Source organism: Xiphophorus maculatus, chromosome 1 (assembly GCF_002775205.1).
Source record: "Xiphophorus maculatus strain JP 163 A chromosome 1, X_maculatus-5.0-male, whole genome shotgun sequence".
Classification (NCBI taxonomy): domain Eukaryota; kingdom Metazoa; phylum Chordata; class Actinopteri; order Cyprinodontiformes; family Poeciliidae; genus Xiphophorus; species Xiphophorus maculatus.
This window is the reverse complement of record NC_036443.1, coordinates 1,363,231-1,375,460: the sequence shown is the minus strand read 5'-3', so window position 1 is coordinate 1,375,460 and position 12,230 is coordinate 1,363,231. Positions and strand designations below refer to the sequence as shown.

General features: G+C 41.3%; 1 protein-coding gene across 2 annotated transcripts in view; it reads right to left on the bottom strand.

Annotated features, from left to right (window-relative positions):
* Positions 1–11,579, bottom strand: part of prex1 (phosphatidylinositol-3,4,5-trisphosphate dependent Rac exchange factor 1) — a 99,535-nt gene extending 87,956 nt beyond the window's left edge. The window contains exon 1 of one of the 2 annotated variants that reach the window (XM_023329927.1): positions 10,989–11,579. In XM_023329927.1, coding sequence (XP_023185695.1) covers positions 10,989–11,132 — 144 coding nt within the window. In that variant the 5' untranslated portion in view covers positions 11,133–11,579. The remainder of the gene's footprint in view (positions 1–10,988) is intronic. The other variant, XM_023330184.1, reaches the window with a different exon arrangement.
* Between the last annotated feature and the right edge of the window lie 651 nt (positions 11,580–12,230).

Here is a 12,230-nt window from a genome sequence, read left to right as displayed (position 1 = left end):
TATGTAGGGCGTTTAATTCTACAACACTTAACTTCTTCTACATACAACTAGAGCAAGTCACCCAAAGATGTTAATTTGACGTTCAGGGAGAAAAGTGAGCCAAAGCAAACTTCAGAAGATTCCAGAATGTATAAAGTACAACAAATATCAGAGCTAAGATAAAGATGCACACACAGACACTCATGTTTACAGCTCTTAAGGCTAACCAAGCTAATCATGCTAAGTAGTTAGGAAGTCAAAGACTGTCTAAATGGTTATCTACCTAAATAAGTTCCTTTGTTAACAGACAAAAAAATCACTAAATCTTAGCAAGTATTTTGGTCTGATTTCTAGTGCAAATATCTTACTATACTTGAAATAAGACAAAAATGACTTACAAGTAGCTTTTCAGTAAGATATATGAGCTTGTTATAAGTCAGTAATCCCTTAATATTAATGAAAAAGTTGTAGCTCCACTTGTAGATTACTTCACATAAAACATGGGAAAAATGTTTTGCTACAAGTGAAATAATCTGTTAGTGGAACAAGAACTTTTTTTAATCAATATTCAAGAATTACTGACTTAAAACAAGCTCAAATCTGTCTGAAAAGCTGCTTTTATGTTATTTTTGTCTTATTTTAAATGTACTAAGATATCTGCAAAGGAAACTAGACCAAAAATAATTATTGTTTTTGAAGTGATGGTGTTGTAGTGGAGTGACAAAAAGTGTGTAAGCACTCTCTTACACACAGTGTGACGTCACCCCTGAGCCTAACAGAGATACTTACTGACCGCTAAACAGCAAGAAGGCAAGAAAAATGGTTAACATTTGTAAAGCTAAAAAAACTGGAGACCACAAATCTCTGGGTCTCTGGGATTGGTGGGTCTCTAGTCACAACTGAACCTGAGGCATGCGTGACCTCAAGCTTTTTCTCATTTGAGGAGCACCCAGAGTGTCATTATGGGCAGGGGGAGCTAGACGACAAGGTGTGAAGACAGAGATGGACCATATGCTGGTGTGGGGCACTGTCTGCTTCACCGGGCAGGGAAGAGGAGGAGCCCTGCTGGCTTCCTGTCTGTGTGTCTGTGTGTCTGTGTGTTCTGTCTGGTCTGTCTAGTCTGTCTGTCTGTCTGTCTGTCCACCAGACCAGAATCCTCGGTTTGGATTGGAGCCACAAACACAGACACATGCTTAAAAACAAACGGTAACTTCTCAGAAGGCTTAATGTCAGCCTCAGTCCTAATTACTGCAATGGATTTCATAACGCAAGAAACGCTACACTGTCATAATTACAAAAAACAGAAACCAGCAGGGAAATAACTAGAGAGAAGTGAAGAAATATCAAAGTGGGTCAAGCTGCAACATGGGACTCAGACTCAGACAGAGCTCATGCTGTTGAAGTTCACGTTACATAAAATGGAGGGGATGTTCATGAAGAGTCAGGTCTCAGGCAGAAGCAGAGCATGCAATTCATTGTTAATCTACAGTGAATATTTGAAGGTCACTCGACTGGTGATCACACAGTGTCATAAATATTCTCCCTGTTTTTACCATCTGATCCAGACCTGGACAAAACAGAGCGCAACATTAGTGTGTGTAACACACTAATATGTGTGTGTAACACTGATTAAACAAGGCAGCTTGTAATGGTGTAATTGTAAAGAAATCAATGTCGGAAGCACAGGTTTCATATCTCATACTGCTAATGCAATATTCCTCAATCTTTATATTTCCAGCACAAGGTTTTCTGAAACCATGTCATTACAATGTGACATTTTTCAAAAGAATCTCCCAATACATTTTAACCAAGTCTTTTGGAAGCTTTAATGAAATTATGCCTGTCACAATAACACATTTAGCTGGACGATAAATTGTCCCAGAAGTTATTATGATAAGAAATAATATTGCTGTTTTCAAGTACCATATTTTCCGCACTATAAGGCGCACCTAAAACGCTTCAATTTTCTCAAAAGCCGACAGTGCGCCTTATAATCCAGTGCGCCTTATACATGGACCAATATTGAGCCACAACAGGTCTCGCAACTACGGTAAGCAGCCACCGACTTCATTTTCTCCCGTAGAAGAAGAAGCGCACGGTGCACGCTGAGATATATGTCTGCGTGAAGTGTGCCATTACATTTCCATTTGTGTGTTTGTGTAAAGAGTCAAAATGGCTCCTATTAAGAGACGCTTACGACGCAGAGTTTAAACTCAAGGCGATCAGTCACTCAGTAGAACACAGGAATAGAGCAGCAGCGAGAGAATTTAACATTAACGAATCAATGGTGCGGAAGTGGAGGAAGCAACAAGATGACCTGCGCCAAGTAAAGAAGACTAAACAGTTTCCGAGGGAACAAAGCGAGATGGCTACAGTTGGAGGACAAACTCGAACAGTGGGTTGTTGAACAGAGAGCAGCAAGTAGAAGTGTCAGTACAATCACCATTTGAATGAAGGCAACAGCGTATTATATTATACGCTGTTGCGTATTATAGCTGTTAATAATACGGTAATATAACAATAATTACATAATAATGCAAGTCCCCATAAAACAAAATTGCTCAAAGCATCAGACTGAAGACTTTCATCATCCAGTTTTTTGGCAGAAAGAGAGAGAAAAGAGAAAACAATAAATCATACAAATGGAAATTATTGAGCTTGTGTTAATTTATCATGTCATTAATTGATTTATTTTTTAATGATAATAGCCAAAATGCAATGCATGTTTTTTTTTATCAGATGGAACAATGAATCCCAAAAGACTGATCAGGAGGATTTTGCTCATAATGGAAAATGGTTCTCCATTATTACTTTACCTTCTGAAAAGAGATGCTGATTGGTTTTTTTCTCCCATTTATCTGGTTCTGTGTGATGAGAGCAGAGACGGTGGCAGCAGGAATAAACCTTGGCCATGTTTCCAGTCCTTTCACCCGTGGCTACATCAGCATTCAGCAACAATGCTCGGCCATCTCGCTCAATTCACATACCTCACAAGAAACCCTGTATATCAAGAGCAAGCTCCAACACTTGTCAGGGTTTTTTTTCCCAAGCGGGTCCTGAGAGGCCCCTTTTCAATTTGTTGCGGTTCCCACACCTTCAGTAACAACCCTCTGACTGAATCCCAGATCCAGGACTTTTCTATGTGGTTCTCAGGTCACCAGCCTGAAACTCTCTACCCTTCCCTTCCTCAAGCAAGAGAAAACAACAACAAGCCAAGAACAATGACCCATTAAGCACCTCTCTTTTAAAAGGAGGAGGATTGGGGTAACCAGCCACAGAGGGAGACAGGGCAGTTTTGCAGAGGGGATGGGGCCATTTTGGGGCCGACATGGCATGAAATCCAATAAATAACTGAAGAAATCCCCTCTTTGTAGCCGGAGACCAGCGGAGCCCGAGAAAGGCCCGTGGCGTTGCCACAATGAGGGACCCCAGCAAACCATGGCAGACTTCTCTTTCTCCCAGAAGCTGTAATTCACATCTCTCCTCAACCCCCCCTCCCAAGGAAAAAAACAAACTCCCACCACTCCTCCTTCACCCACCAGCCAGTCTCTAGCTGTCTTCCAAGAGAAACTCTTTTTGGCAGACCCAACTGCCAAAACACAAAGTCGTCTTTGAGCCTCGTCCAGGTTTTTTTTCCCCCCCCTTTTCTGCTCCTCATCTTGCTCACTTCCGCTTTGAAGGACTTTAAGCTTCAAGGTTCTTTGAGGGGCTCATATGGACGGAAACTAAACTCCACTGGAGGTTGCAGGGGAGACGGGACCTCAGAGGAAGGACAGGAACACCGAGTCAGGGAGTTCCTGTCTGAGGCCGACGCCTCGCCGAGCCCACAGCAACATCAGATGATGGTGTTGATGCAAAACCAGGGAGGTTCTTTCAATATGCTGATGACATTATTTAATATCTAAACGTCAGGTGTTTGGGTAGCATTCAGAGTTAAAAGAACTCATCTGTTGATGTCAGGTTTTACAACTCTACCACTTGCTTTAAGCTATAGTTGACATATTGTGTCAACGGGAAAGGCTTGACTCTAGTTTGCCTTAGTCTCTATAAATGTGCCTTTCTGTTGACAGGTGACATGTGGCAATCCACAGATAACATCATGGACCAGATTGCAAAGGCCATCTGGAAGTTTGGAAGTGTGTTTTTGGTGCAGACAGACGTAAGGATGACAGACTGAATCACAGTGTGGCGGTGAGTGAGCCGTCAGACACCAGACCCCCACACTGGTGCATCGACACCAGACCCCCACACGGAGGAAAAGACACAGGATCATGTTTTAAAAGGTTAATGCCAATACATCAATGAACAAAACAAGCCCCTCTGCACCTCAACCGGGCAGACATAAACAGTCTGCACAACCGTGAAGATTAGGTAGTGGCAAAGAGATGAATTAGGGCCCAGGACGACACAATAATGGTAATTTGGGAAAGCACGTGGGCAGATATTACAGATCATTCTCTGATCAGTAAAAGACAGAAAGCAGCAGGTTAAACCTCTTTATGTTGTGGGGAAAGAAAGGTTTTTATAGCTTTGAAAACACTGAAGCAGCTGACCCAAATACTATCAGAGCTTCTGATCTGGGCAGCCATTGTTGCAAACGAGACGGTTTTAGTTTCCACTGAAATGTTTCTCATGTCATTTGGTATTCTACCTCCTTTGACTAGGCCATTCCAACACATGAATAAAGGTTGTTTTAAACCAAGCAGCTGTTGCTCTGGCTGCATATTTAAGGTGAAAGGTGAACATTCGCTCCATTCATCTTCCCTGCAATCGAATCTGCTTTCTTGTCCCGAATGAGAAGAAGCATTCCCAGAGCATGATGCTGACCACACCGTGTCTCAAACTGGATGTCAGTCTGAGTGTACAGTTTGGTGTCATCTGACCAGAGCGCCTTGCTTCAGGTGTCAGCTGCGTCTCCTAAGACGTTTGTGGCAACCTGCAAACAGAACTTCTTTTCTTGCTGTGCTCTTCTGAAGGAAAGTTAAAATCTCAACTTTTTTCCTGGTTGCATTCGAGAAGGAAAAAACAGCGCCATCTGCCTGCTGCCCCATCCACACTCCGCAGCATTACTGGAGCCATCCTGAGAAAGTAGATCTTCAAACTCACATCCCATCAATTAACACGCTGATGAACACTGAAGGCTTTTCTACACGTCTTCACTGCCTTCTGTTCCACACTGTGCTTCTTCGCTGTATTATCTGATGATTGATAAAGAGATGATGACTTCTTACTTAGCAGTTTCACTGAGCAAACCAACAACGGCTTTTTACTGTACCACAAGAAGAATCTGCAACAATCTCTTGAAGAGGAGGCTGAGTGGGTTTTTCTTTTCTTTCTTTTTTTTGTTTTGCTTTTACATTATACCTTTGGGGTTAACAGTGGCTCAGACTTGTTAACTTGAATTCTTAAAATTCCTACTGCAGTCTCATGCCTTAAAGAAATGGCTTATAAACACACATGACTATAAAAAGCACAGCCAGATTAAGCTGTAACAGACAATTATCCCCACTCCTTTATAGTGACTTTGACTGGTGCAATACTTTCACTGCAAGGCACCAGAATTGTCCCAAGTTAAGAGTTGTTTAGCTGAACCATTAATCCGTTTGATTTGCAGGTTATGCTCAGAAGCAGAGAGTTTAAAGCCTTGTTAAAATAAAAAAGCCACAAAGTCCAAGCAGCTGCTGTACCTGCTGCTAAATCTCAATAGGTCACCCACCCATTTAACTGGCGCATCCAGTTAAATGCGCCAGTGTTTATCTGACTGTAACCGTGCTGCAGTGAGCTGAAACCACCAGGGTTGTGGCAAAGATGAGAGTTAGAATCTTTAGCTATTTATACTCTCCAGCCAAGAGAAATTTGATGCTGGTCTTTCCCACAGAGTGGGGAGGGCAGGAGTGGTGAAACAGAGAGGGGGTTTAAAAAAAAAAAAAGAGGAAATAGGAAAGAGGTAGACACATGCTTCAGCTAGTGGAGGAAGCTCAGAGCGGCTTCCTGTATGTCTGTCTTCCTCTAGCTTCGGCTCGATGGCTCTTTGTGTTTGTGTGCGGACCAGGGCACGTGTCATCCTGTTTCCTTGTCTAAACAACAGCAAGAAAAGTAATCAAGAGGCAGATGAGAGAAACATTTCAGCAGATATGCAGTCACTGGATGTGAGCAGGTATGAGATTCTATGGGAAGACAGTTTAACAAGCTCATGATACTTCTAAAATCTATAAAACTCAATTTGATTGATTGGGAACATTTGTTGCATTTTCAGCTGCTGCAGTTCACTTTCACACTGCACTGTGCCAAACAAACCAAACTAATTGAAAAAACTGTTCCTCTTCTCGCCTGTGGGGGCGCTGAACCAAGAACCACTGAAGGAAACAACATGAAAACTTCTGAACAAGACATTAAGTTAAAGCTTCCTTCTTCACCCAATGCAAACAAAACTGGAGACGCATCAGATTTTAGTTTGTAGGATTTCTCTTTTTGTTGGTAAAAACCACAAAAATATTTTTTGCATATAATTCTGCAACTTAAATGGCCAGCTTTAAGTTTGCTTAGCTGTCTGGCTTTATATGAAATAAAACATATCAAAGAATTATTCAAAACAAAATTTTACAAAACATTAAGCAAACTTGAATCAATGTTTGAGCATTTTGAATTGATTTCCAGGACTAGAAATTTAATTACAGAATCGATTTTTTTCTGCATCCCTAGTCTACGGTCTGCTTGGCGTTCACACACATCCAAACAGCACCAGAGTTCTCTTCAACCAAACTCAAACCGAGGTTTGTAGGACCAGAGTTCATTTCTTTAGGAGAGTTCATCTGAGCATTCACATCTCCCCCAAACAAATCAGACTTTCCAGGCAAACAAAAGTTCAATTAAAGTGGACTACACAGAGATCTCTCATTAAATGCACTTTAAACTGCAGGAATGGTTTCAGGTAAAAACTTTGAAACCTCAACAGTCACACATCAAAACACAATCTAGCTGAATTCACACATCAGCATTAGAGCACTAATCTTTCTTGTGTGGCCCAAAGCAAAGGTCAGAGTTGGCAGAATTTCCAGATGTTTCCCGTTATCCCTCCTCATCTCTCAAATCCTTTTTCACATCTCAGAATTAACACCAAACCACTGATATATTGGCCTCATATTTCCACTCTTGTTTTTACAGAATGAGATTCGGTGAAACATGGGCCACTGTGGTAAAAAAGAAAAAAAAAAGTGGCCAAAAACCATGTTTGTTTATGGTTTTGAAGAAAAACACCCTGAAATCCAGCAGGTATGATGCTAGTGAGCGTTTTGGTGTCGGTGGATCCCAGCATGGGGAAAATCCAGTTGGCTGGATCACATCAACAAAGCCATGCCGATAGAGAGAAAATCCCCACAAATCTGTGGCGCTAAGAAGCGATCAAACACCAACAGGGCGGGGGGGATGTCACGACAAAACGTAGAGCAGTATAGCAGGAGTTATCAGCAGAAACTTGGAAATGTTCAAATCAGACGTCCTCCACTATGCTCTAAGACTAAAATAGATTTTTAAGCAATAATGCTGAGCAAACATAGTCATTTTAATCCCCATTGGCTCCATCCTTCCTTCCCCTTCCTCACCTCACAACATCCCTGCATGCACGTCCTACTAACCTGGATGAGGTTGTTGGAGTTGGTAAGTGCCAGGGGATGAGAGACATGCAGAACAGCTGAGAGGCCCAAGCTGGATAACCATCCACTTAGTGTGTCAGTAAAACTGTGTTTTCAACTGTTTCACTTAAAAAAAAAAAACACTAAAGTTCCCATCCTACTGTCACGACGGTGTAAAGTTACGCTCCACAGAAAAATCCGCCAACAGGAGGAGGTCTACTGTTCTGACATCCTAAAACTTTCATAGGACTTTTTCGTTAAAAGCAATTACATTCACATAATTTTATATGTTTGGAACCAGGAGATTTACTAAAGGTCATCGCCTTGTGAGAATCTGAAACTGGCCCATTCAGAATCAGTGCTGTCATCCTGATGAAGAAACAGTGAAGGGTCCAAAAGTTTGCTCAAGAGCACAAAGTCAGAGGAAAATAAAGGGTCTATTTTGAAATACTGTTCAATCTGCAACATGGAAATGCTCAAAATCCCCCCAGCAATAAGGAAAACAATCAGAGGAAGAAAAGGAGAAGCTAAAAGGGACTCTACAGAAAAATCAGAGATTTATGTCGTTTTCTAAGGGGTTGCACATGGAGGTACAGTGAAATAAAAATGTGGAGGCAGGCAGCTGAAAACCTGTCAGTCACATCACAGCTTTAGCTCCACATTATCAGATTTTACAGACTTCACCAACATTCAGCATGAAGGACAGCACTGTGGCATCAACTGGCTTATAAACCCCAAGGTAAAAACCTCACTCTCCATTTCCACTGATGTTTCCTCGTGCAGCTCTCAAAACGGGGAATAAGTTTCACAGTTTATCTGGGTTCGGGATAAAAACAACGTGTAGAATCAGAAAAACACAACTAACAATTTGATTTCATGATCAGTTTGTTGTCATCCCCCTATCACTGCCTCTTGATTGTGCGGCTCTCCAGAGATCTGTAATCCCCACCCCAGTTCCAGATCCATATTTTATTTTTACTGAAAATGCTGTGAGCTCCCTTATCAACAGCACAGACAAGCTGGATGTGGGCAAACCTCTGCTCCCACTTGGGGGAGCAGAGGAAGGCAGAGGGGTGGTAAAGCAAGATATCAGGTGACAACCGCTGCCATACGAAACCCACCGGACACTTTACTAATGCCCAGTGGGTTTTATATGGTGTAACACTGAACGTCATTCTGTGTTATGCTACAATGAGGTTCAGATCTGGGTCTAAGCTGGAGATGAGTCCATCCAGTGAAAACATCCAACATAAATTTCCAAAAGATCACATGAGTGCTATAAAAACAAAAGTGGGATAATAAGTTTTCATCACATGGCTGTTTTGGGGGTTTTTTTTCGATCATGCATGTTCTGAGTGACAGGACGCGGCTCTGCAGGCAAGCAGAACTTTAAGGAAGTCCTTAACATGCGACAGCACAGAGGAAAGAGGGAACCAACGCCAAGCTTGACAAATATCTACCAGACGATGAAAACAGGAAAACGCCAGGAATCATCTGGATGCTAATAAATACATCTCTAAGGTTAAGAATGGTAACAACCAGTCTTTGCCCTCCAACCAGCAGGGAGCCAAAGGACAGAAACTGAATAGGCCGTTTGCTCCAGGGTGAGGCTTTGCATTTGAGCCTGACCTCTGACTTTTCTTCTACAGAGAAGGAAGAGGGGGCCAATAAAAGAGTGGAATTTCCCCTCAGCAATTAGCATTGTATTATAATAAAGATGTCTTATGCAGACCACACATCCATAATCTGGTCACAGTTGGAGGCAGGTGCCACCTACATTGAACAAGTAACTGAGGTGACATGGCAGAGGTTTTGCAAGATGACAGCAAGAAGCGATGAGCTGAATAGTCACCTGCAGGTGGGAAGCAAACTACTGCCCAAGGCTGAAAGGAGCGAGCAAAAAAAACAAAAAACAAATGACCAGTCAGTTCATTCAGAAAGGAGATCCTGACCAATGACTGAATAAGAAACTGCTGAAAATAGTTTCTTATCCGAGTCTGGGGAAGGCTTGGAGCTGCAGCTCAATGGCTGTGATTATCTTTTTTTTTTTTGCAAAGTCCCTTTGAATTCATGCCACCTTTCAGCGTGTCAGACCTGAGCTTTAGCACACAAAGGAGAGGTGTGACTTTAGCAGTCTTGTTCAAAACATGCTCCGATCAGTGGACTAGACATCCAAATCAGAAATTTTCTGATTGGTTCAATTGTAAAAGAATCAGATTTTTTTCCCCTCCTGATTAACTAAATGCACAGAAAGGCAGCCAACTGGAGAACCTGTGATTCTCTGGTAAACTTCATTAACATTAGAGACAATGTGTTTAACTTAAGCACTTTTCTCATTTATGAGTTTCATAGTAGGGCTGGGCAATATGGACTTATCACAGTATTTTATAGTACTATTGTGATAATCGTAAAAGTGCCAATATGAACTACTTATTACTCCTTTAGGTGGCTGAATGGCACAACAATCATAGCTCCACAAACACAAGTGTTGCTCTTGGAAAAAATTTGTAACATGCCTCCTTTTGACAGCAGTCACATTAAAAAGTGTGATTTATATCACTAACTGCTCACAATAACTGCATTTAAACATATTTTCAAATGTATGGGTTTTTATTGATACTCTTGATGAAAAATGATGAAATTAAAAATCTCAGCAATAGACAGCTTTGAGGAATTTTAAAGATCGTTAATTGAATCTTATTTTGATATCGATATCAAAATTCTTATCATGATAGGAAATTTATCACAGTAAATGATAAACGATGCTATATTCCTGAGACCCAGAGAAAAAAAAGTTTTTGAAATTTTTTTTTTACACTACATGACTCTTTGGAGTGAAAAAACATCTCTACAATTGAAAAAATTTCAAAACATGTTTTTATTTATATTTTAGAGTATGTCCTTTGGAGAGGACATCGGGACTCTCTTGTGGCAAATATGAACACATTTCGAGGCCCAGGATGTCCTCTCTAAGGACCAACAGGATTTAACACAGTGGCATGTATGGTTTCAGAGTTATGAACAAAAAACCTATGTCCTCCACAGAGGACAAAAATGTATTGCTGGGTCTCAGGAGGATAAATGCCCAGCCCTATGCCCAGTGCTTAGAAAAAATGTATCTTATAAATTTGGAAACGGGAGGTCAGGTCCTTAGTGGGTGCATGTCTAACGATTCCAAACAAACTCCTAACCTGTGTCGGACTTCAAACATTAACATGGGATTCACATCTGTCAAAGTGGAGAAGCAGAAACCAGGGTAGTCAGTGCTGCACCTCGTGTGGGTAGTAATTTGTGTTGCTGTGTTGCAGACAGAGGAAAGTGGATATCAGCACCCAGCGCGACAGATAGAGACCGGGGGGGGGTAAATGTCAAACTTACCGACTGAAGGAAGAGCAGCGTCCGGACATAGTCCCGCTCTGTGTTGAGTATTTCGTTCAAAACGCAGAGCCGGAGCCGCTGCTGTCTGTCCGAGTCCTTCACGACGTGAACCCCGTTCTCATGCTGCCCCTCGTTCTCTTCCATGATGGAGAAAACAGGTCGAAATCTCTCAATAAAATAAAATAAAATAAATAGTTAAAAAACAAAACACACGTCTTCTGTTTGACGTATCCGCACTCCTGACAGGAGACCTGGTTCAGTCCATCTCGCCGAAGGAAGTTCTCCAAAACCTCTCGCAGAGCTGTGATGCTCGACGCAACATAAGCAAGTAAAGTTCAGGCGAAAAGTAAGCAAACCAGAAGCCGAAAGAGAGAGAGAGAGCCTGTTGGTGAGGTCGCAACACCAGCTGAGTAGTGGAGAAAGAGAGGGGGAGCCACCGCTATGAGCTCTCAAACAAACACACAGCTGTATGTCTGTCTGCTGCTGCGCCTTAGCTTCTACCTCTGAGGCAGCCGGAGAAACACAACAGAATAAATAAACTAGCGTCACACCCTGGTACCTCAACATTAAAACAACAAATTCACCGCGTACTTACCCTGGTGATTGGTAAGACAAATTATTAGTTAACTTTAACAACAGCCGAAACAAAATTTGAAGTGTAAAAAAACAACCCAACGAGAGAATACCTAAATATTTACTAAAATGTAAAAGAAAAAACCAAGTTACTGAAATCTTAGCAAGAATTAAGATCCGATTTTTGATACCAGGTTAAGGCAAACATTAATTGTTTAGACTTAAATATACCATTTAGTATGTCATTATATTTAAAATTTATGGAGAAAATGCTAAGACGTCTTAATTCCTTTTAAATTACTATGTAAATTGTAAACGTTGAGCTTTTCTGTAATAGTCATTACGTTTGGGATGGCCGCCTGGCCTAAAAAATTTAGGGGAAAGCGCCCTCTGGTGGATTTAACTGACGGTGCATGTTTTTAGGTTGATACAGTACATAAAGAAGCCAGGGCAATGCAAATATATTTGCATAGCACATTTCAGCAACAACGCAAATCAATGTGCTTTACATGCTAAAAAAAATTAAACAAAAGAGCAATTTCTCTTTTCTATGAACACATTGCAAATGCTTGTACATCCATGAAAGTGATGCATAAATCTCTGCTTTTTCCTACATTTTCAATTGCTTATGTTGATCAAAATGTATTACAGATCTTTGATGATTTGTCT